Source organism: Onychomys torridus, chromosome 10 (assembly GCF_903995425.1).
Source record: "Onychomys torridus chromosome 10, mOncTor1.1, whole genome shotgun sequence".
Classification (NCBI taxonomy): Eukaryota; Metazoa; Chordata; class Mammalia; order Rodentia; family Cricetidae; genus Onychomys; species Onychomys torridus.
Genome location: NC_050452.1, coordinates 87,936,940 through 87,962,810, shown reverse-complemented (window position 1 = coordinate 87,962,810; position 25,871 = coordinate 87,936,940). Strand labels below are relative to the sequence as shown.

At 41.1% G+C, this 25,871-nt stretch overlaps 1 protein-coding gene across 2 annotated transcripts; it reads left to right on the top strand.

The window, feature by feature from the left end:
• Positions 1–1,291: 1,291 nt before the first annotated feature.
• Positions 1,292–25,871, top strand: Mob1b (MOB kinase activator 1B). Of its 2 annotated transcripts, XM_036201573.1 has the most exons (7): positions 1,292–1,569; positions 8,382–8,548; positions 10,021–10,114; positions 17,907–18,040; positions 20,900–21,058; positions 23,091–23,095; positions 23,213–25,871. In XM_036201573.1, the coding sequence occupies exons 1-7, from the start codon at positions 1,556–1,558 to the stop codon at positions 23,288–23,290; spliced, it is 651 nt and encodes a 216-aa protein (XP_036057466.1). In that variant the 5' UTR covers positions 1,292–1,555; the 3' UTR covers positions 23,291–25,871. The 2 variants fall into 2 exon arrangements, with proteins under 2 accessions (XP_036057466.1, XP_036057464.1); XM_036201571.1 differs by lacking the exon at positions 23,091–23,095 and having other exon boundaries at positions 1,293–1,569; positions 20,900–21,064.

The following is a 25,871-nucleotide window of genomic DNA, read 5'->3' as shown; positions in this document are numbered from 1 at the left end:
CATTACCTTCAAGTGTCCTTTGCCTTTTGGAATGCTAAGCTCAAGTTGGGTTAATATCTGCACGTTGTTTCATTTAGATTCCTTGAAAACTTGTAGAGCTGATGGTGTAAGTAAAAAATGCTTAAAAAAATGGCAAACCTTATTTTCCTCCTAAGTGGATAATGTACGCTGTCAGCAGCATACTGTAAAAAGCCAAGAGCAGGCCATCCCCACCCCTATCTTTCTGTGCTGTCCCGGCTTACTTCCAACTTCATGATCTGTGGCCACCACCCACAGCACCAACTATTCCTTAAACTTTTTGTTTTGTTTTCCGAGACAGAGTTTCTCTGTGCAGCTGTGCTCCTTTCCTGGAACTCGCTTTGGAGACCAGGCTGGCCTCGAACTCACAGAGATCCGCCTGCCTCTGCCTGAGTGCTGGGCTTAAAGGCGCGCGCCACCACTTCCCGGCTGACCATTCCTTACATTTCTAACGGTTCATTTATTTGCATATTTATTACGTGTGCATATGTGTGGAAGTCAGAGGACAACTTGTAGTAACTGGTAATCTTTACTACATGGGTCCCAGGTTATCAGGCTTGGTGGCAAGCGACTGTACTGAGTCTTAGCTAGAAAGCTTTGCCCTCAGCCTCTATTCTCCAAGTGCGAGGCTGAATAGTTCTTAGTTTATCAAGTGTTGTGTGCATCAGTACTTAGAACCGACCCCACAACTGGCCACGGAAAATCAGTTTCCTGCCATTCTGGGATGCATGATGTACTGACCTCATTTCTCTTTGGCTCCCTCTGTTTCCCTAGCTGCTGCCGCCGACAGCGTAGCTTGCTCTTTCAATAATTGATCTTAACCTCTTCCGAGTCCACTGTTTTAACATATGCCCATTAGATGAAAAACTTTGAAAAACTCACTTAATCCCTTTCCCCCAATCCCAACCCCAAGTCATTCTAAGCAGAAGAGAATGTCTCCTTGTTTTTAAACGCAAGCACAGAGGGACTAGGGATGTAGCTCACGTCGGTGGAGTGCTTGCCTAAATCCAGCACAGAAGGCGAGCCCCTGGCCTTCCACCGTCCTTGCTGGGCACTCTGGGATGGCGACACCCTCCCTCTCTACAAAAACCAGGGCTGCGAAAGAAACCGCGCTGGGCTCCCAACACAGCCCAGCAGCTCCGGACGCCGGGCCACGCCCCCTGGGCCACGCCCCCGAACCACGTGCTCCAGCGAACTCTCCTGCCGAGCCGGTCAGAGTGGGCTGCCGAGGTGACCCGAAGGTGATCCCGCGGTGGGCGGGGCGCGCGCGCTCTCGCGAGATCTCCCCCAGGGGGCGCGGAGCTGGCGAGCAGGACGCGGCGGGCGGTGCTCCCTTGGCTGCTCCGTGTCCAGTCGGCGGAGCCCGCCGAGCCCAGGTCTTCCACTTCCGCCGGCCGCTGCAAGGAGCGGAGCCCAAAGAAGTCGGCGGCCGCCCCGCAGCCGCGCGTCCTCCTCTCCCGTCCTCGCCTTCCCTCGGATTCAAGCCGGCGATCCCAGGCTCCGCTCTGCCGAGCCCGCAGCCCACGCCGCGGCCGACATGAGCTTCTTGTTGTAAGTAGCCCGGCCGCGCCGGCTTTGTTCCACCGCCCCCTGGGCCGCAGGCTCCCGAGGCCCTGCCTCGCCGTCCTCCGTGTGCTGCCCGGCCCTGGTTCCCCGTCCTCCGAGTGCCGCCCGGCCCTGGTTCCCCGTCCTCCGAGTGCCGCCCGGCCCTGGTTCCCCGTCCTCCGTGTGCCGCCCGGCCCTGGTTCCCCGTCCTCCGAGGGCTGCCCAAGCCCTGATTCCCCGTCCTCCGAGTGCTGCCCGGCCCTGGTTCCCCGTCCTCTGAGTGCTGCCCAAGCCCTGGTTCCCCGTCCTCCGAGTGCTGCCCGGCCCTGCCTCGCCGTCCTCCGAGTGCTGCCCGGCCCTGGTTGCCCGTCCTCCGAGTGCTGCCCGGCCCTGGTTCCCCGTCCTCCGAGTGCCGCCCGGCCCTGGTTCCCCGTCCTCGGTGTGCTGCCCGGCCCTGGTTGCCCGTCCTCCGAGTGCCGCCCGGCCCTGGTTCCCCATCCTCCGAGTGCTGCCCGGCCCTGCCTCCCCGTCCTCGGTGTGCCGCCCGGCCCTGGTTCCCCATCCTCCGAGTGCTGCCCGGCCCTGCCTCCCCGTCCTTGGTGTGCTGCCCGGCCCTGGTTCCCCGTCCTCCGAGTGCCGCCCGGCCCTGGTTCCCCGTCCTCCGTGTGCCGCCCGGCCCTGGTCCCCGTCCTCCGTGTGCCGCCCGGCCCTGGTTCCCCGTCCTCCGAGTGCCGCCCGGCCCTGGTTCCCCGTCCTCCGAGTGCTGCCCGGCCCTGCCTCCCCGTCCTCGGTGTGCTGCCCGGCCCTGCCTCCCCGTCCTCCGTGTACTGTGGGACTGGCGGGTAAGAGAGATTTGTCCTGACTGGGCCAGGCAGGAAAACTCCTAACTACACCCGGCCCTGGTTCCCGTCCTCCGTCCTCCGTGTGCTGCTGTCCTCCGTATGTATATGTGTGTATGTGCTTGCAAACTCACCTCCCACTGTCTGATTGGCTTCCAACCATAGCCATTGTCAGGTCTCCCGGCTCTGTGTCAGCTGTCCACTGCTGTTTTCTGAGTCCCAAGAATAGAAGATGGATTTGTTCATATCTGACTACCCCCGACCCCTTTAACGTCTTAAGTCCTTAGGGTTGAGAAATGGAGAGCCGAGTTCCATAGAGATAACTTCAGAACAGGCCTGTTTGAGGGCCTGGATTCCCTGGGGACAGCCTGGGGACCCCCTCCCTGCTTTCTTACAGTGCCTTTTTGATGTGTGTGGGTTATCTTTTTTCAGGTATCCTCCAGGTAGGATCTGGGTACTGTGCCAGGGTTAATTCAGGTCCACGGGGCTGCAGGTTTGCCAGTCATTTGTTAACACCGGCTTTAGTGTGACCTTTAGCGCTGGTCATTATTTTACATGCCGTTTATTTCAGACGAATTTGAGGTGAAGCGGGGGTTGGGGCAGAAAAATGGGACAGCAAGACTAGGGTTTGGGGTCACACCTGAAGAGTAACTCTTTTGAAAGCTTTCCAATTATTCATCCAGGTGTTTAGAAAACAAAAATAAACAAGCCCTTCAAGGTTGTAATCCACCTCATACCCCCTCTATTGTTGTGGAGCAAACAACATTAGCAATTCCTTTCTGTTCAGATGTCTCTTTCCCCAGCCCTGTAAGTTTAGTCATTACATGGTATCTGAATCCTGAGTATTCCCCCTTATTTTGACATCTCATATATAGGGTGTCATTTGTTTTTAGGGTGTTTAGGCAATGCTGAACCAAAATGGAAGGCTCTCCCTGGACAGATTTTTCTGCTAGGCACAGTGTCTGGCTTGTGTCAGTCTGCCCTTGTAAATTTATTCTAGGGCTGATTCTGAGTTTGTCAGTAGTAGATGAGAGAAGTTGAGTAGCTTATACAATCCGTTGTTTCAAATTTTACCTTTAGTCAGTATATCCAAGCAACTCTCATGTTGAGTGCAATTTTGCATTGCTTATAGTCTGTTCTCAAGAATTTAAATGGGATGGCTTGTGTCCTTTGGGACTCCTAAGTGAAATGGTTGAAGTGTAGGAGGGCCATATTTGGCTGGGACTTGGTGATGAAGAAGGTTCTAGTGCTGTTTTGTGAATACAAATAAAATACTGTCCATTTTTAAAAAAATTTATTTTTAATTTTTTAAATTTTTAATTTCTTTTTTTTTTTTTTTTTTTTTTTGGAGCTGAGGACCAAACCCAGGGCCTTGCGCTTGCTAGGCAAGCACTCTACCACTGAGCTAAGTCCCCAACCCCACTGTTCTGTTTTTATGTGGCTCAGTATTAGGTGCAGATATATGTCAGGTTAGTTCATTTTTTTCCTGATGAATATTAGCTATAGAAGACAATATTGCTCTAACTAATGTTACTAATCTAGAGAGTTTTTAACTATTTGGGGAACAGTGTTTTAGTAAGGTCACACATAGAAGCTAATACACTCTTAACAGGTTTTGTCCATGGGTTTAACAGTCCAGAAAAGTTAATGTAGAGAGAGCCAGGCATGATGTCACACACATTTAATCCCAGCACTTAGGCAGAGTAGAAGGCAGAGTCAGGTGGATCTGTGAATTCAAGGTAAGCCCGGTCTACTTAGAGAGTTCTAGGTCAGCCAGGGCTAATAGTGAGACCCTGTCTAAAAAACAAATAAAAAATTTAATCTGACAATTTTTATTTTATAGTTTCTTGAGCATTATTTATGAACCAACAGTGGAAGCAGAAAAAGAAAGTGAAAAATGAAGGAGTTAAGTACAGCCCCTCTGGTCCTTGGAGTCCTCTTGGGAAGAGCTACTGTGAGTAGATGAAGCAGAGGAAATTGGACCGTGAGAGATAGGTTAGAACACGATGAGTCGTGTGTGAGAAGGGAAGCTGTTGATTAGAAGCCCTGCAACTTTGACTGTGCTCTGGCAGTATCATTTATGTGAGACAGACAAACTTCCTGTGCAGTGGAGTTTGTGTTTCGGTCAGTGACCACAGTGTTAGATGTCATGAGATTATTTAGTGTGGAAGAAGAGAGCAGGAGTGAGGACGGACAATGAAAGGCAGTGAGGGAGGAGCTGTTGGCTGGGAGCGGGAGGCAGTCAGGAGTCCTGGGGGTGCACAGGCGCTCTGCCAGAGTGATAGTACAACTTTTGCACAAACACTTGGGATACATTTTCCTTGCCTTCTGTGAAAGGCTAGCCTGAAGCTGCAGTTGTGCTGCACATTGGCCTCTGTGTGTCTGCAGATGAAACTGAATCCCTAGATAGTGAATGCAGAAACTTAAGTTAGCTTTGTAGATTCAAATGCTTCACTACTTCTTCAGTTGTGTGGAGAGTATGAGTACTCCAGAGACAGTAGGTGACATATCAAAGTCATGAAGTCCCAAAGCGTAGGAAGCAATTTGTTCTAAATAGGTTTCAAGAAAAAAGTTTGGTGATACCTAGTGAAAGGTGAACAAGAGTTCTCTAAGAAAGAAGGAGGCCATGGTACATTTTGCTTGGGAAATGGGAAATTGCTTTATTTGAAGTATGTACAAGAAGGTCTAGAATTTTGACGTGATTAGATGGGCTCTTCTCAGTAATAGCCTCTTCCTTATTTTACTGAAGGGACAAAAGTCAGAGTAACCAGTTTAGGATTGCTGGCCCAGTCTTTGGAACACAGGTCTCTTTACTTAGTTTATTTCTCTTGATATTTTATGTAAGTAAAATGCAGAGAAATTTAGGATAAAAGTGATTCTTGGTAATAACCAAAAAGTATATTGAATGTTCTTTGTTTCTAGCATTTTAAAATTGCTTTGAGAAATAATGAAAAAAAGTATAATTTTCTAATGTAAATTAGGAGTTAAAACAAATGCAATTAACTATAGCAAAAAGTAGTTTAGGGATGTGAATGAAATAGTTTGGGAATGGAAGGAAGAAAGGAAGAAAATATATATTATTATGCTGGTCACCTTTCATTTTTCTTTTACAGTAGTAAAAATGTAGGAAAAGAGATCAACATTTTATCTAAATTCATGTGTCTTTCTCCTTTCTTCTTGCCCATTTTTCTGTGTGTCCCCCCCCCCATCCTTATTTCTTGTTTTTAAAGAAATGGTTCAGTTGACTTTAGTACTTTACAGTTTCCATCTGTAACAGAAGTTAATAGTAAATTGTAACTTGGTGACTGTTTACAGTGAGCCAGGAACTGAGTACTTCTTAGGTTTACTTATTTTGATTTTATGGTATGGGTGTTTTGCTTGCATTTATGTGTGTGAACCATGTGCATGCATTGCCTGTGGAGGCCAGATGAGGGCATTGAATCTGAGGAAACTGGAGTGCCACATACGTGATTACTGTGACCTGAACCTGGGTTCTCTGGGAGATCTGTAAGTGCACTTAGCTGCTGAGCCCTTCCTCCAGCCATTTCTCCTGGGTACTCAGTGCTTTAGAAACCTTAGTTAAATAACTAGCAGGAAGCTCGCTTTTTAGATAGGGAAACTGGCCCAGGAAAGTCATGTAGCCAATGAATGGTATAGCTAATTGAGTCTTTTGAAGTCTAGATCTAGGTATATGATCTTATGCTGCCTTGACTGTAATTGATACAGCCTCCCCACCCTGGTGCTGGCTAGGGCTCCTGTTGGTTAGGAAGGTGTTCTGTCAGCGACCTAAATCCTTGGCCCGTATATACATATATTTTTTCCAAGTTGAGTCTGTTTTTCAGAGTTAGCAGGTACCATGCTTATACTGGTAGGATCCTTTTCTTGTATTTTTGGTTGTGAGCCTAGCCTTTAACGGCTGAGCATCTCTCCAGCCCAAGGATCCTTTTCTTAAGGGTTTGCCACCAACACAACAGAAGAAGACAAAGGAGAAACTTTTAAACCTAATAATAGTATAACTTATTGTTATATTAGTATTAAAATAAGTTTACTGGAGATATTACAAAATACGGTTAAGAAAAGAAAGAAAACAATTTTAGGTGGGCATCCTGGTACATGTCTGTAATCTCTGGGAAGCAGAACTGCCAGTGTGAGAGCAGCCTGTAGTGAGACCCTGCCTCAGAAAAGTCAGATATAACTTACAACTAGAACCTCACAGATAACTGTAGCTTATTTTAGTATAACTTTGCAAATATTTCTGTCACATTATGCAGAATTGATCATTTATCACAGATAAACAAATGGATCCTTCCCATACATAGACCAGGTTATTCATGTGTCATTTTCTTTGTGATGCTTCATAGACTTCTGGGCCAATGAGGTGACCCAGCTAGCCAAAGGGCCTGTGTGCAAGCCTGATGTCCAGAGTTTGACAAGGACATTTTACAAGGCTACTTCTAGTAAGGTTTCCACCACCATGCAGTAGCACCATCCTGGGAAGCAGCCCTCTACCATGTTAGCCATTCAGGGGATATTGCCCATGTTCAAACTGTAGCACTAATGAACATAAGAGTTTATAATATCTGCAAATCAATAATAAGCTGTAAAAATTTATTTGTTCTGCTATATCCAGGGAGAATTGGGTCCAGGATCCTGCAAAGATTATAAAGATAATATGTATGTGCTTAAGTGTCTTATAGAATGGTATGATTATTGCATATACTACATCCATCCTATTATGTACTTTTAAGCTCATACCTAGTTTATTTACACAGTCTAAGTGTAGATGTAGTTCTAAATAGTCTTATTAAATAAGAAACACAGAGCCAAATAAAGAGTTAAAGGCCCAAGAGGTCAGAGCACTAGTGAATAGCCTTTAGCTTACCAGCCACTGTCGACTGTCCCCTGAGAAAGAGACCTACCTCCTGTGTGTCTGTCTTTATTGACTTTCTGATCTGCCTTCTCATTGGTTCTAAACCCAACCACAGGACTTCTTCGTCACTGCCTGTCTATACAAACCTCCAGGTCGCTATGGTTGGTACTTGGATTAAGGGCGTGCATCACCATGCTCACTATGTCCTTGAACACACAGGCTCTGCCTGCCATGTGATCAGATTAAGAGTGTGCCACCACTGCCACACTTCTAAATAGTTTGCTATTAGCTCTGACCCCCAGGCAACTTTATTAACATACAAATAAAATCACATTTCAGCACAAATAAAATATCACCATATCTAAGTGCTATTATACTGTGTTTAGAGAATGACAGGGAAACAGTTTGTATATATTCTGTAAAGATATAATTTTCCCCAAGTATTTTCAGTTCTTGTTTGATTGAGTCAATATGAAGACTCGCTCATGTGGAGGGCTGACTGTGTGTATGTGTATGTTGCATACACTGTACTACATGTATATATGCATACATTCTGAAATTTGAGTTATCAGTCATGTTAACTACCTGTTTAACCAAATGCTGTATCGAGATTGATTGCAAATGCTTCCTATAATTGGATAGAACAATATTTAGCTTCTTTTCCCTTTGCTTTTGGACTTTTATATTTTACTGATACAAAATTGTATATTAAAATGACAGGGTTGAATAAGAAATAAAATTACTAATACTTACTATGGAAATGCTTTTTTTTTTTTTTTAATGTAGATTATAGTTTGTTATCCAGAGTGGTTAGTTTACTGTGGGGAACTGGATTAGTTACGGCTGAAAGTTCTTTTTATCCTCTTGAGTTAAACTAGAGAATATAGAGAATTAGTTATGTATGGGTAGATAACACAGTCATTACAATAACTACATTTTTTCTAGGATTAATATTGCTAGTACAGTTTAAGTTTGGGGGCTGAAAGTGTAATTCCTATTAATTTTTGGATATTTAATATGACTGCTTTTACCCAGTGATAAATTGTAGATTCTATTGGCGGTGTTTATTTAAGTAATGAATAACCCCCTCCCTTTTTTTCTATTCATAGTGGTAGCCGCTCTTCGAAAACCTTTAAACCAAAGAAGAACATCCCAGAGGGTTCTCACCAGTATGAGCTCTTAAAACATGCAGAAGCCACACTTGGCAGTGGCAACCTGCGGATGGCCGTCATGCTTCCTGAGGGAGAGGACCTGAATGAGTGGGTTGCAGTTAACAGTAAGTGCCTCTCTGTTCTCAGCAGGCTCTGGGTTGGCCCAGTGACTGTCTCATTGCAGGTGAATGTTGAGGTGTCTATTCTAGGATCTATTTAGCCTAATAGTCACAATATGGTGATGACAGATAGACCAATATCACAGGATAATGATGTCATAATCCAACATTAGTCTTCATGGTATTTTATCTGAGTATGAAATTTTACAAAATGTCAATAGAAGTTTACTGTTGCTTTATTTTTTAATTATGTGATTAATTATAATGTGATTATATTTCTGGACTAAGACAGTTTTGTTATTAGAAATAAAATGGTTTGTTTTCCACTTTTATCGATGAGAGCCATCTTATCTATAAGATGATTTTTGTGATATCTCAAAGAAAATGAGAATAAATTTCCAATGTATGTGTACGTTATTACAGGGTCTTACTGTGTAGCCCTGGCTGGCCTAGAATTCACTGTGTAGATTAGGCTGCTCTTCAATTTAGAGAGATTCACCTGCCTCTCAGTTGCTGGGACTAAAGGTGTGTGCTCCTGCCCTGCCCCACCCCTCTTGTCCCTTCCTCTCCTGTCCCTCTTCTCCTTCCTTTTGACTCTTGTTTGTACTTTTGTACCTTTGAGAGCTTGTTTATTAATTTATTTAGTTATTTGAATTTTTCACATTTATTTATTTGTTTGTTTGCATGTATGTATTAATGTGTGTGGGTACTCATGCCACAGGAAGTGTGGCATGTGTAGAACAGGACAGTTTTTTCTCTCTACCATATGGGTCCTGGGGATTGAACTCAGGTTGTCAGGCTTGGTGGCAAGCACTCTTACTCACTGGGTCATTTTGCCAGCCTGCATACACTACTTAAGAAAGATTATGAACGGCTGTGTAGAACCCTGTGTTGTAGAACACGAGATATTAAGTATCGAAGAAGGTAATTGCTATCTGTATTTTCTCTGTTTGAGTTGCTAGGACTGAGTGTCTGTGGTGCTGGAATAGGCATCAGTGTCCTCTGGCCTCTGCATGCACACACAGTTGACAGTGGGTTGTGTATTCTTGGCTGTTTCATTGTGAAGTCAGTGTTTTCGGAGAGTGGCTTTGTAATGGCAACCCATTATCATTTAAATTTGTGATTTCATTATTACCAACATTTTTTCATAGAATTTTATGATTATCTAGAAACTTTTTTGTGAGGGGGCGTTTTAAATTGTGCATTTCCTGATGTGTTGTCTTTCCTTACTCTCATATAGTTCTTTGTATATTTTACATATAAATTTTTTATGTGAGTTGCCAATAATTCTTCACAACTCTTTGTCTTCCTGCTCTCTAATACAGGCTCCTAAATTTTAGCATACTCAGCAATTGGGGCTTTGGTGTGAGCTTTTCACCTACTTTTGTAGGGAAAAAGAACCTGGGATTCTGCTTAAATAGAGTGAAAGTTACTTTTTTATTGTCTTATTTTACTTATAACGGACATTTGCTTTGCAGCTGTGGACTTTTTCAATCAAATCAATATGCTTTATGGAACCATCACAGACTTCTGTACAGAGGAGAGTTGTCCGGTGATGTCAGCTGGACCAAAGTAAGATACGGTTAATAACTGGTTTTCTTTGTCACTGTATGAGAAGGAAGTGTCTTGCCATGCACTTCCTGGGCTAGAGTAGTCTGCCCTCTCCTTACCAGGTGTATTTCCCCATCCACCTGAACTAGCTTCCTGGAAACTCCTTGCCAGTTATTCTGTTTCTTCTGAAAAGTTGCTTCTTCTATCCTTCTTGGACATTTTTCTTCTCTTCTGTTTCTTTTTTTTAATCTATGTTAATGTTTTAAATGTCTCACCCTTGTTACAGGCCCATGCTGAACATTTCTTTCCCTATGGAGCTGCTTTGCATTCTTCAGTGTAGATGTGCTCTTTCTGTTTAATTTTTTTCATCTAAAAAACATTGTTTCTAGTGGTATGTGTGTGTGCGTGTGTGTGTTTGTGTGTGTGTGTGTGTATGTCTGTAGGTGTGTGCGTGTGTGTGTGTGTGCGTGTGTGTGTGTGTGTGTGTGTGTGTGTGTGTGTGTGTGTGTGTGTGTGTATGTCTGTAGGTGTGTGCGTGTGTGCGCGTGCGTGTGTGTGTGTGTGCGCGTGTGCGCGTGCGTGCGTGTGTGTGTGCGTGTGTGTATGTCTGTAGGTGTGTGCGTGTGTGTGTGTATGTCTGTAGGTGTGTGCGTGTGTGTGTGTGCGCGTGTGTGTGCGCGCGTGCGTGTGTGTGTGTGTGTGTGTGTGCGCGTGTGTGCGCGCGTGCGTGTGTGTGTGTGTGTGTATGTGTGTAGGTGTGTGCGTGTGAGTGCAACAGCCCACAGTGGCCAGAGGCATCCAATTTCTTAGAAGCTGTCTCAGGTTGGAGCCTATCTCAGGGCCTCTGGAAGAGCTTTGCACGTATCTCTCCAACGCTAGTGGTTTCACTCTTAAAATAATGATATATTTTTCACTATGTTGTGTTTATACTGTAATATTGTGTACGTGCTCAAGATCAAATCAGGGTATCAGATATGCTACTCATTCTTGATTTGTTCTTTTAAGTCTGTCTTGGTGCAAAGACAGCTGTTATTACCTCCTCAGCAATCAGTATTGGTTGGGCCAATGCCCTTTTGAAGTTGGCTTTTGGTATTACTATTAATAAATGCCACTGCTATTTACTTAGTGATATGTAAATACATCATATATTTTACTTCATATTCCAACATTTACCAGAAAATGACTGATCCATGTATCAACATGAACAAAAGAATTTAGTCAGCTGATTAAAGAACTTGCTGCAGAGGTGTGGGAGCTCAGGAGAGGTATGTTGCTATCTTAGGTGATAAACACACACTGGCCATTCTCACTAGAAAAGCAGAGAGCTGTGTTTGCTCTGCACTACTGTCTTGCCCACAGATGTGAGTTTTCCCAAATCTCAGTTCCCTGCTTCCTTTAGGTCTCATCGGTTATAATTGTAGCCAGTGGTTTTCACACCTTGATGAACTCTTTATTTTGGAGAACAGCCCTTTATGGAACTTCTGTTGTTGCTTTTTTGATGCTGTTTTGAGACAGTCTCTGTGTAGCCCCATCTGTTCTGGAACTCCCTGTGTAGATCAGGCTGGCCTTGGACTCACAGAGGTCTGTGTGCCTGTTTTCTGAGCCCTGAGATGAACAGTGTGTACCATTGCACCTGACTTTGGTAGATTTTTAACCAAACATGACTATCCTTATCAAATTTGATTTTAATTGAATTAGATATCCCTTTGGCTAAATATTGTGGTTCAGATGACATTGTCTTAGAGTCTCATCAAATTTCTATCTTATTTAAGATTTCTTAAGGAAAAAAAGGCATTCGAGAAATTAAGTTCCCTTTTATAACTTGATTCCTGTTGGTACTATTGGTGTTTAGTTCAGATGTTTTAAGTTTTATGTGAAAATAGATGGTTTTAATTTTGCTATTGTTTGTATTGAGGAACAAAGTAGCTCTGCCTTCTTAAAAGAAAAGCAAATTCCTCAGTAGCACATTGCCTGCCCACCTGCTCTTCTCACTCTCTTTTTCCTTAAGATAATCAAGGAATCAGTAAATAAACAACAAACACAATTTTTTTGAGACTACATCTTACCTATGCAGCCCAGGTAGACATTGGGCTCTTCCTCAGTTGTGTTGGGATTATAGCTGTGCCCACCATGCCCAGCTCTTTTCCTTTTCCTTCCTTCCTTTTTGGAGAATTTTTTTCCCCCAGAGACAAGCTTTCTCTGGGACTTGCTTTGTAGACCAGGCTGGCCTCGAACTCACAGAGACCCACCTGCCCTTGCCTACTGAGTGCTGGGATTAAAGGCGTATGCTGTCACACCTGGTACTTTTTGGAGAATATTTACTATTGTCTATTTTTTTTTTCTTTTTAGATAGTTTTACTATGCAGCCCAGGCTGGCCTCAAACTCAGATACCCACCTGCCTCTGCCTTCCAAGTGCTTAGATTAAAGGCATGTGCCCACTATGCCTGGCACTCTTGCCTGTTACGAATGCTAGGAGTTGTCCCAGTTCTTTACCTTTACCAATAAAGGAAGAATTATACCATGGAGAGATGTTTGTTAATGTCAACTCTGGAGTTTCCCACTGGAGCATCTTGTCAGCACTCATTAGCAATTCTGAGTTTAGAGCTGGAGTATTATGATATGTGATCAACCAGTTGGTATCATTAGCCTCTTTCCAAGTGGTACTAAATGATGTTTCTGAGGATTTGGTTGTCATTTGATGTTTATTGTGATTGGAAGAGAAATAGTGGGTATGTTGGAGTTGTAATTTACGTATAAATACTGTGATGACAGAAGGGGATTTAAAAGAGAATGGTCTGTTAAGAGTGAAAAAAAAAAAAACAGTTGAGGGTAAAGTAGAGCCACCAATGAAGTCATTTGGTTTGTTTCTTTGTGTTTTCAAGACAGGGTCTCTCTGAGTAGCCCAAGCTGTCTTAGAACTCACTCAGTAGACCAGGCTGGCCTAAAACTCGGAGATCTACTTGCCTCTGCCTCCTGAGTGCTGGGATCAAAAGTGTATGCCATCATCGCCAGGCCAATGAAATCATTTGTGTTAGTGACTTTTATTGTAACAGTGAAAAAAATACCTGATAGAAGCAACTTGAAGAAAGGCTCTGTCTGGCTCTCAGATGGGGCGTTTCAGTCTGTCATGGTGGGGAGGCATGGCTGATGGGTTGGCATGGGGCAATGAGAGTTTTCATTGAGATCAGAAGGAGAGACAGCTCCAGCTGACACCTTGAAGGCCTATCCCCGTGGTATACCAGCATCATTTGTAAAGAAAGGTTCCACAGTAAGCCAACACCTGAGCCTGTGTGACACATTTCAAACTCAAACCATAACAAAATCTTAATTATAAACATAACAAAAGAAAAGAATAGGGAGTCATAGTTTTAAGTGCTAGAGGTATAAGCAACATAGTTGTTTCATTTTTCAAAAAGTGTTAGGATCTTGAAAGTTGGGATTATTTGTAAAACTTCAGGACATTGAATATGAATCTTTGATTTACCATGTTTGCTTTTGATTTTGATATAGAAGTGAATGAACACCTGAAAATCAGTAACAAATGTAGGCAGACTTTTCTGTCCCACCAGCCAGTTACCACACAGAAACTTAATATTAATTATAAATGCTCAGATGATAGCTTAAACTTGTTTTTAACTAGCTCTTACATTTTAAATTAGACTATTTTTATTAATTTATGTGTGGCCGGCCCTGAGGCTTGTTTACCTCATGTGTGTACTTCTGATCCTGTTTACATTGTGACTCTTGAGACTCCTCCCTTCTTCTTTCCAGTGTCGTCCTAGTCTGGCTCTCCTGCCCAGTCTCTTCCTGCCCAGCTCTAGGCCAGTCAGCTCTTTAATAACCAGTGAGAGTAATACATATTTGCAGTGCACAGAGATTGTTCCACAGCAAACAAGTTAGCAAACGTGATTCTGAAGAAAGGGTAAAGACTTTCAAGTTTCTTAATGTAGAGAGAAAATATAAATTTAAATAATATTTTTAATAATTTAAATTTTTGTTTATATTTTGTTAATTTTTTAAATATTTATTTTTATGTCTATTGGTGTTTTGCCTGCATGTATACCTGTGTGAGGGTGTTGGATGCCCTGGAGTTATAGACAGTTGTGAGCTGCCATGCAGATCTGACAGTTGAACCCTGGTCCTCTGGAAGAGCAGCCAGTCTCTTAACTGCTGAACCATCTGTCCAGCCTACCTTCTTGGTTTTTAAAGATTCTTTATTTGTTTGTTATTTTATGTGTATGAGTGTGTACCATGTGCATTCAGGAGCTTGCAGGGGCTAGAAGAGGGTATCAGATCCCCTAGACTGGCATTAGCAATGTAGCTGTGAAGTACATTTGAGTGCTGGAAATTGAACCCAAGTCATTAGTAAGAGCAGTAAGCACACTTACTTAACTGTTCAGTTATCTCTCCAGTCCTAAGTGTGGGAGTCTGCCAGAGTCCAGCTCTGACCTGCTCCAACCTTTTGAAGGGTTCTTGGGTGGAGGAGAGAGGAATGAGGAAATATTAGGTAGAAAGATAGAAAGAGGGTTGGGGATTTAGCTCAGTGGTAGAGCGCTTGACTGGCAAGCACAGGGCCCTCGGTTTGATCTTCAGCTATTAAAAAAAAAAAGAAAGATAGAAAGAGAACGATAAGAAAGACAGAGACACAGGATAGCTTCAGGAGGGCCTTGGGTCAATACCCAGCCACCCAAAGCTTTATTCCAAAGGGCTTTTATGATATGTCAAAGGAAGAGGCAAAAGACCTCCCCCTTGCAAGGTCAAAGCACACCATACAGTCAAGTGTAGACCCTTCCAAACACCTGATAAACACGCCCCTGACCAAATCATCCCATTATGCATTCCTGCTGGGCAAAGCAAGCTCAGATCCTCTGACCTCGAGTGATGTTTCTGTAGGAACCCTCTGTGGGCCACCACACCTAAGTTCATGTTTCTTAAGTGAAAAGTGATGATAGTTAAGTCCTACTTAGAGTCTCTGTCTTTCAAGAGAGCCAAGGAGAAACAGGCTTAAAATTGCATTGAGTATTTAAATTTTATAATAGAGAAAATTCTGACTGTGAAGGTGATTAACCATCACAGCAGGATACCAGGAGATGTTTGGGAGAATCTCCCTTTGGAGACTTCACAGTGGGTTTGATGTCATTTTTTGTGCTCAGCAATGATAATAAAGGCTATTCTAAGAATGTTTCTTAAGGTGTATCACTGCTTACAATAATTTTGGATTATTAAGGTGTGGATTTGATAAATAGAAAGGATTCTCATTCATATTATTGAAGATAATTTTATCAGTTTAAATACTGTATAGTATTTCTCCGTTATATTGCTGTTTTTTTGGGCTCACTAGTCTGTTCTTTAGTCAGAGCAAACCCTGGGGAAAAGATTAGAAAACAGTTGATTTAAAAAGTAAAATATTACCTGGGCAGTGGTGGCGCATGCCTTTAATGCCAGCATTCAGAAAGCAGATGTAGGTGGATCTCTATGAGTTCAAGGCCAGAATGGTCTACAGAGAGTTGCGGAGCAGCCAGGACTACACAGAGAAACCCTGTCTTGTAAAACCAAAAAACCCTCCCCCAAACAAAAAAGAGTGAAGTGTGCTGGGTGGTGATGGCGCTCACCTTTAATCATAGCACTTGTGGGGGACAAGCAAGTGGATCTCTGAGTTAAGGCTAGCCTGGTGTACAGAATGAGTTCCAGGACATCCTGGGCTATACAGAGAAACAAAAACAAAACAACAATAAAACAAAAAACAAAAAAAGAAACTGTGGAAGAAATGTTGGAAACTAAAAAAATCTAAATGCCAATTCAGTTTATACATTTTTTTTTTCTTTCGTTTTTTGAGACAGGGATTCTCTGTGTAGCTTTGCGCCTGTCCTGGAACTCGCTTTGTAGACCAGGCTGGCCTCGAACTCACAGAGATCTGCCTGGCTCTGCCTCCCGAGTGCTGGGACTAAAGGCGTGCGCCACCACCGCCCGGCCAGTTTATACATCTTTATATTTTGGAGTTTCATCTATGTAGTTAGTTCTTTAGGGCTATGTTGATGTACATGTACACTGTAAAGTTTGTAAGAAGAGTTCCTATTACAAGTCAGGTGTGTGTGTGTGTGTGTGTGTGTGTGTGTGAGTGAGAGAGAGAGAGAGAGAGAGAGAGAGAGAGAGAGAGAGAGAGAGAGAGAATGAGAATGAATTGTTTCAGAAAATAACTTGAGGGTTTGGCTTGGTGATACTTTTTTGTATACTACATATTGTGCTTTAACAAATAAAGCTTGCCTGAAGAGCAGAGGGTGGAGCTAACCACTAGGTAACCACAGAGGCCAGGCAGTGGTGGTGCACACCTTTAATCCCAGCACTTGGGATCTCACGCCTTAATTCCAGCACTAGAGAGATGGAGACAGGAAATGATATGGCAGGGCAGAGAGAGGAATATAAGGGGGAGGAGGCAGGAGCTCAGCTCCCTTTCATGCTTAGGATTTCAGAGAGGTAAGAACTAGTAGCTGGCTGCTCTGTTTCTCTATCTTTCAGCTTTCATCCTGATATCTGCTCTAGGTTTTTATTATTAAGACGAATTAGGATTTGTGCTACAATTAACTTGTTTTATATTTGCATTTATAGGTAGATCTTACAAGGGTAAATTGTTCATTTTAGACAGGCAGTTCATACATATTTTTATTTATACATTTTGGGCATCTCTTCTACTGATCTGTTTTTCAGAGTAGGAGAAGTGCATTTCATTGTAGTGTTCCTTGTTCTTGACCTTTTGTTTCTCACACGATGGTTGCAAGTTAAATCAAAGGGTAATGTTAATACCCAAATGTGAACATTTTTGAGTTGCCAATTTCCTTTAAGGGTATATTAGTTCCTCGTCCTAATGTATAAAACTACCAAACCATTCTTACTTGTATTAGTTTTATTTTGATTTTCTGTCATTCTTTATACTTAAACCCAAGTTTAAAGCCCCCAAGTTAAAAAAAAAAAATTACGCTGCATTTTATGTAAGGAAGAAAAACAACTATAAAGTTTAGAGGTACAGTAGAGAAGTAACTTCTTCTACTTCAGCGAATTGTTCGCTGTTAGAGAGAGCTCTTTAATTCAGGAGCTGCGCATGGTGGCCTGTGATTAAACCCCAGTACTTGGGAGGCAGTCAGGTGGATCTGAGTTCCACGCCTGTACACTGAGGCTTTTCTCTGTCCTGCCCTTTCTGCAGCCACATCCAAATAATCACTCAGAGGTTTAAATTAATTATAAGTGCTCAGCTGGTAGCTCAGGCTTGTTACTAACTAGTTATTACACTTAAATTAACCACGTGGCTTGGTACCTTTTCTCAGTATGGCATTCTCATCCTCTGCGTCTGTCTGGCGACTCCTTGACTCCGCCCTCCTTCCCATCATTCTCAGTTTGGCTTTCCAGCCTAACTTCATGCCCAGCTACTGGCCAATCAGTGTTTTATTAAACCAACTTAAGTGACAAATCTTTGTAGTGTACAAGAGGTTTATTCCACAGCACAAGCCAGCCTACTCTACATAATGAGAGACGTTTTTTTGAAGAAAGAGAAAAAAAAGAGGAAAGAAAGGAAAAGATAGAAAATCAGACAGGTTTGTCAAACATCTAAATAGAAGATGAGTTTGATGTGATCACCTTAGGTTGGATAGTGATAAAAGCAAAGCAGGCTACTGTCGATAGAAATTTGTAATTATTTTTATTTGGAAGAACAGATTGTTTAAAACATGTTTGTGTATATATTCATCATACATATACTTGCATGTGCACATCTATACCTCTCTTCTGATGTTCTGTGCACTTTCTATCTTTCCATTGCAGATATGAATATCATTGGGCAGATGGAACAAACATAAAAAAGCCTATCAAGTGCTCTGCACCAAAGTATATTGATTACCTGATGACCTGGGTTCAGGACCAGCTGGATGATGAAACATTATTCCCATCAAAAATTGGTAAAATTATATAATTGGGATAAATCATGATGTATTTAATATTATGTTTCTATAATTGCTCTCTCTCTCTCCTATCCTACCCATTTGAGCAGTTCCTTGGGATTGTGTTGATGATTGTGTTTATTATGCAGTTTCCAAGAAGAGGCAGCAGATCTTGCTAACCCAGTCATGATGACATAAGCAAGTGTTGCATATAAATTGATTTTTTTTCACCCTTACACCTAGTGTTTTAAATACTAATTACTTGAAAGGCTAGACTTAATAGAAATAAGTGATCTACTTCTTGACTTAATTTTTATTTGCTGAAATTTTTGTGATGTTTCAGATTAAAATATTACTGACATTATTTCTAATGAAGGAAGTTACTTTTGAGTGTGTTTTAAGTTTTTTTTTGCTTTCAAGACAGGGTTTCTCTGTGTAGCTCTGGCTGTCCTAGAACTTACTCTGTAGACCAGGCTGGCCTTGAACTCACAGAGACTACCTGCCTCTGCCTCCTGAGTGCTGGGATTAAAGGAGTGGGCCCAACATGTAAGTCTCCTTTTTTCTTTTCCATTTTTTTTTTTTTTTTTAAAGAATTATAAATATCTAGTAGTTTTCCTTTTCAGTAGCAAGTTCCAGACAGAAAGCTTACTACTCATAGCTAGTTACCACATCAATCAAAATATTTCTAATTTTATACATTTCAAGAGTGTTCTTGTATCCCTTTTCACACTAAATTTATTAAGGATACACACAGTTTTAAGTGATAGACAGATATAGGGAGGTAATAAAATCTGGCCTATCATAGAAAAAAGATAATGGGTAATAAGACAGCTAATACTACCTATCACACTCATGTTTATTTTCTTTTTCTCCAAAGTTTACATGGCTTGTATCTAATTTTATACTTATAATAAAGAAGAATGTGGTTTTTGCGACTCACAAAATTAATCTTAAAGATTTTATTTTGTTCTTTTGTTTTGAGATAGGATCTCTCTTTGTAGTTCAGGCTGGCATCAAGCCTGTGGCCATCTTGTCTGAGCCTCCTGAGTGTGCTGACAGGCATGAGCCATCACATATCACATAGATTTTGAAATCGAGATATGTGAGAAGAAAAAACAGATTTGAGGATTTGGCCTGACATAGATTGAGTTACTTGTTTTGTGTATTTGCTTAAAGGTAGACCTATCAAGTCTAAATTGTTGCTGTTAGACAGTTAATATGGGTTTGTACCGTTTCAAGCTGTTACAACTATGTTTCAATGAATCCTTAGAGTGTTGTTAAAGAACTTTTGGCTAACATTGGATGCTTTCATTAGAGCACTGTTCCCTGTTTGTGTGTTTCAGGTTTTCCTAGTAATGTCCTCTGTAGCTAAAGAAGATCGTTGCTAATGCTTTTATGCAGTGCTGTGTCTAGAGCTGTGGGCTTGGTTTTTTTTTTTTTTTTTGCTATTTTATAGTGTCCTTTGACTGTGGTGTGCTTGTTTCCTTGTGATTTATAGTGGTGTGTAAATGACACTGAGCCAGGAATACTAGTGTGTGCTTGGATTGCCAAGTTCAACATTTAGAATTTAGGATTTTGTATTCTTTTTCTTCTTTTTAAAAGTTTGCTTATTACTATTATGGCTATGCATGTGGGGGTCAGAGGTCAGCCTTGTAGAGTCAATTCTGTCCTCCACCTTTATGTGCCTTCTGGGTATTGAATCAGATTATCAGTCTGGCCCAACAAGTACTTTTACCTGCTAAACCATCTCACTGGCCCAGATTTTTATTAAAATTGAAATATTTTATATATTTGTTATATAGCGTGATGCTAATATATATATTTATAGTAAAATAGTTTTTTTTAAAGATTTATTTATTATGTATACAATATTCTGCCTGCATTTGTCCCTGCAGGCCAGAAGAGGGCACCAGATCTCATTACAGATGGTTGTGAGCCACTATGTGGTTGCTGGGAATTGAACTCAAAACCTTTGGAAGAGCAGTCGGTGCTCTTAACCACTGAGCCATCTCTCCAGCCCGTAAAATAGTTTTTATAGTAAAACAAATTAACATGCATCGTGTTACAGTTAATCCATTTTATTCTGTTATGAAAGCAGCTATAATTACCCAACTGATAAAATCTCAATATAGTATATTATTAGTTTTATTCTTATATTTTATATTAGATCTTTAGACTTGATTATCCTGTGTGTTTGCTACAGATATTATGTGTATATCTCTGACCTACATTGTCTCATGTCCTATCCCTTTAACACGGTAACCATAGTTTTATTCTCCATATATATAATCTGTTTCACTCAAAATATAAATAAGCTTGAGAAATAGTCTTTTTGGCTCTGATGTACTCTTTGGATAATATCCTCTCAAATTCAAATCTCCTTATTTTATTTTTATTTTTAATTTTTTTTGAGACGTGATCTTGCTATGTATCCCACGTTGGTCTTGAACTCATTATCATCCTGCCTCAGCCTTCCAGGTGCTGAGATTACAGACATGTGTCGTTATGCCTGGATCAGGATCTCCCTAAGGCTAAGTTGTGTGTGTGTGCGCCTGATACAGTAAGATCATTAACTGAAGTGGTCAGTACATTATCGATGTTAGCGCATGTTTGTGTGGAGCTTATGCTGTTGATCTCATGGTCTGGTGTGAGTTCTAGGTGTGCTGCCTCGTAGGTGTTTGTCAAGGGCTTGTGTTAGATGTGCAGTATGCCGTAAAGAAGGCTCACTTCATGAAGTGCTAAGAACTTCTCCAAGATTTTATGGGCATGAAGACAGGGATTCATGTACACCCCATCTTTCAGCCTGTTGCTACCTGATGGCAAGTCATGCTGCTTTGTGCTCTTTCCTTACTGATAGAGGGCTTATCTCTTTACTAGGTGTTCCATTCCCGAAGAATTTCATGTCCGTGGCAAAAACAATTCTCAAACGACTCTTTAGAGTTTATGCTCACATTTATCACCAACATTTTGACCCTGTGATCCAGCTTCAGGAGGAAGCACATCTCAATACATCTTTCAAGCACTTTATTTTTTTTTGTTCAGGTAGGTTGACTCGTAAGCTTTTGTTGCTTATTTTTAGAATTCTGTGATGAATACCTGGTGCATATACACTGTCAGAACAGAACTTGCTATCTCTATCTAATCTACATCCTGTTTTATACTTTCCAAGATGATAATGATGGCCTTTTGTTTCTTCATTTCTTTAGTCTACCAGTTTATGGTAGGCAACTGTAAAAATAGTTCCAAGATATGCCTTGCCTTGCTTGGACTGTGTCAATTTCCAGGCCATATGACGGGGCTAAATAAGAACTCTGAATAGTGAGTCAGATATGATGGTACTCGCCTATGATCTTAGCACTCTAGAGGCTGATGCATAAGGATTGAGTTCAAGGCAAGCCAGCTACTTAGCAAGTCTCAGGCTCTCCTAGGCCATAAGATCCTGTCTCAACAAACAGATGGTTAGACAACAAAGCCTGAAGAAATGGAAGTCAGAATGTGAGCTCCTCTAGTCGGGCCCACCTGCAGTGAGCTTGGTCTCAGGTGTCCTAGCACTCTCTTTCTTAAACCTGGACTGCAAAAGGAAAATCTCCATTAGTGGACGCTGGATGTGTGCTTTGACTATCACATCATCCCCCCCCCCCACACACACACACACTTCTTTTGTGGTTTTTTGAGACAGCATTTGTCTGTGTAGCCCTGGTTGTCCTGGAACTCACTCTGTAGACCAGGCTAGCCTAGAACTCACAGATCTCCTCCTGCCTCTGCCTCCTGAGTGCTAGGATTAAAGAAGGCATATTTCAGAGCAACCAGTTCCCCCACTTTTTTAAAACCATATTCTAAATAGTTTTGAAGCTAATGACTGTCTCATGTGTGAGGAAAGAAAGGGTCAGAGTGTTTTAGAGGTCCTTACAGTTTGAACTGACTTGCTAGTTTGTTTCCCTTTTGTGTAATCCTGAGAGAGCTGGGCTTTGAAATGTAGACTAAGAAACCACACATGGTGGCTCCTACACACAAGCCCAGTACTCTGGAGGCTGAGGCATGAGAATCAGGAGTTGAAGGTTTATCAAGATAGGAAGATTGGACATGCTTTATTTAACAATGTTTCTTTAATGTCAAAACAAAAATTTAGTCACATGGCATGTATTCCCATGTATGTATTCTCACATGTTCTCCACCGATCTGAAGGGTAGGCTTGTACTAGTAAGGCTAATGCCTCACTAAAGTACTGATTGTAGTGCTGGCCGTAAGATGGATGCTAATAAATAAATGAAATTGAGAGTTGAGAATAGTCCATCATACAGAAGACTGGAAATAATATGTCACCTTTACTTACTTACTTTTATCATAGTTCAGCAGAAATAATTCAAAAAGTCATTTTAAAAGATACAGTACCAAAACAAAAAAAAAAAAAAACCAAAATAAAACAATGCCGAGGTAGTGGTGGTGCACGCCTGTAATTCCAGCACTCGGGAGGCAGAGGCAGGCGGATCTCTGTGAGTTCGAGGCCAGCCTGGGCTACAGAGCTAGTCCAGGACAGGCACCAAAACTACAGAGAAACCCTGTCTTGAAAAATCAAAAAAAAAAAAAAAAGATACAGTACCGGGCTGGAGAGATGGCTCAGAGGTTAAGAGCACTGGCTGCTTTTCCAGAGATTGAGTTCAATTCCCAGCAACCACATGGTGGCTCACAACCATCTGTAATGAGATCTGGTGCCCTCTTCTGGCCTGCAGGCAGAACACTGTATATATAATAAATAAATCAATCATTAAAAAAAAGGATTCAGTACCATGATTATTGGCACAATATCCCAACTTCTTAATTTTTCCATGGTAAAAGCTTTTCCTTTGCAGTGATATCAGACCCTTATTTGATTGACATATTGCAGTCCCACCCAGTGTACTCTTCATTTGGAAGCAACAGCTCCCACATACTGATTGGTAGTGTGTTCCAGGTATTACACGAAGTAGTTAAAAGTAGTTATTACCATATTTAGTCTCCACAATAATTTCATGAGTTGGGGGGATTTGTTTTTTAATATTAAAGATGTTAAAAACATAGCATCAAGGAGATCAGGTGATTTCTTTAAGGTCATAAACAGTTTTAAAAATGAAGTTTACTTTTACTTTAGAAGCTTGTATCCTTATTAATCTGCTTTGGAATTGGATGCAAATAACGTTTTGCTCTTTGTAGGAGTTCAACCTTATTGACAGAAGAGAACTCGCACCACTCCAAGAGCTGATTGAAAAACTCACCTCCAAGGACAGATAAAAGGATGAAAGCCGTTAATTCTTCTCCAGTGGAGCTGTGTGAGGGGTTTATTTGGGCTTTGTTGTATTTTGTTTTTATCTGAATTGTTTGTGTTTTAGGTTTGGGGGCTTGCTTGGGTTCCCTTTTCTCTTCTGAATATATAAAATTATATTTTGTTGCTAGAGGAAGCCAAGAACCATTCTCTACCTTTGAAAGGGGCAAATTTTATCTTAGTGGTGTACAGTATTTTTTTTTTTTTTTTTTTTTTTTTTATTAACCTGGTTTTGGTTACTTGAGGACTTTTTATGATATTGTACTCTGGACACAAATACTCACTGATTGAATTGCCGATGGGTTGGATTCTGTGTTGTGTACATTGTGGCCCTCTTTGAAGTCCCTAAGACAGACTTCCATGTTTTTAAGTGCCTTGGTAGGCTCACTTCTGAAGTGCAGAGCACAGATAGAGGACTGAGCAGAGCTTGAAACAATATTAGAATTTCTATCTAGGGCACTTACTTGTGCATGTTGTAAAGTAATCTGTTATAAAAGCCATAGTTTACTCAAGTTGATGATGTCCAGCTTTTACTACATTGAAAAAACATAATTTGTAAAGTTGTGCACATAGAACATAAATGTAAGACAACAAAAATTATTTCTTAATTATTTTTGACATAATTTGTAAAGGTGTGCATGTAGAACATAAATGTGAAACAACAAAATTCTTAATTATTTTTGATATTGACTAATATATTCTGTTCAACAGATGTTTAAAGTTCTACAAGCTGGTCTTTTCCATCTCTCAATATCTGTGATATTGAAATTTGAGGATGTTGAAATGTAATAGTTATTGCATTTCTGCTTCTTTCTACATGTTAAGTGCACTGTAAGTGTAAAACTTCAGGTTATTTATGGAATTGCCACCTTGAGAAAGGATGCTGAACTGTGAGGTTTCCTAGCAGTTGCCAAATGAGCCATAAGTGCAGAACCCCCTTGTACATCAAAGAGGAAGGAAAGTGAGAATGGTTAGTGGCAGGCATTAATTAGTTGGTTTGGGAAATCAAAAGAGAAAGGATTAAGTATGGGGAGTCAGATTCTAGAAAGTCCTGTTTTAAAACCCTGGAATAGAATGGTGTTTATTACTTAGAAACAGTCTTGAAGACTTCCTTTTAGAAGCCAGCTTCCATGAGAAGTTAAAAATACTTAGTTTTAGGTACAGACATTCAACATGGAATTTAATGACTATTTGGGGGAAATTAATCACTTTTTAGCATTTCCATTCAGTGAATGGAGCTGATATTTGCCTGTCATTTTAAATGATATACTACTTGACTATTGGTGCAGTTTGAAGCATCCTGACTTATTTTTCCACTGTGAAATCAAGTAATAAAAATACTAGCTCGGTAGTTAATAACTTTTAAATTTCAGTTGACACGACATTCTGTTGAATTGTCATCATCAATCACAAGATCGGGGATTTGGTTTTTAGAATTAATATTGAGGTTTCCCATCGGTTTTGTTCTTGAGAAATGCACTTCTCAGTCTCTGAGTTTTAATTTTTTAATTTTGTCAGTTTGGATAAATTGTTTCCCTCAATTTTCATTCTCTTTGTGTGTGTGTGTGTGTGTAGTTAGAGACACATACCTTTCTCCTAGTAAAATAGAAGTGCTTGCTGTGAATTTGTATGCATATACTTAGTGAAAAAGAGACTAAAATGAAGTAAATTTGATTTTATCATTAACAAGTGAACAGTGATAGAATTGAATACCCTTGCAGTTACGACCGCTAGGAACTGCCTTTTTCTCCACTTCATTTCTGCGATGGTGATCGCTCACTAAGTACCAATAATAAAAGGAAGAAAAGTGCTTGGAAAAGGTAGATGATACTGGGCATTTATTAGTAGTGCTTATTTATGAACTGACAGCTAACTGATTTCCTTAAAGTAATTTGTTTAGTATCTAAATAGGTAATATCAAGCATTGTGAGCTGCTTTAGAATTCTGATGTTTGAGTCCTTTCTGTACAGGAAATGAAGCACATAATTGCTCACTGAAAGTCTTCCATAGTGTATTTGACTTCATATCACCCCAATAACAAGGGGCTTCCATAGCAGCAGCATGGAGAGAGAAGAGTGAGAGGTTATTTCTGGTCCTTTAAGCCTTACATACAGTACTCTGTAAGAATGGCAGACTATTCCTAGAAGCTAGTGGTGGGTAGTAGGACTTAGCTTCCCACTACTCTAGGTAGGAGTTATTTTCCCTGTGCCAGAATCTCAGGTGCCATGGTTCCAAATAGTCCCTCAATTTAAGGAGGGGTGTGTGTGCGTGTGCATGTGCGTGCGTGCGTGCGTAGAAAGAGTAGAAGTTCTGGGGAAAGCCTGGCATGTGTACCTGGTGGAAGTTGGCTATAAGTAAGGAAACACTAGAACACAAGAGAAAGTCGTCAGTTTAATAAAAACTTTCTCTGAAAGTAAAATGCCCTTTTATAAAATAAGGATGAAAGTTTATTTTTCAGGAGAGCTTGCTTATAATGTCTGTTAGATTCTTTTCAGATCTGTTAATTTATAAATAATTATCTCCCATTTCTTTTTTTTGAGACTCAGTCCC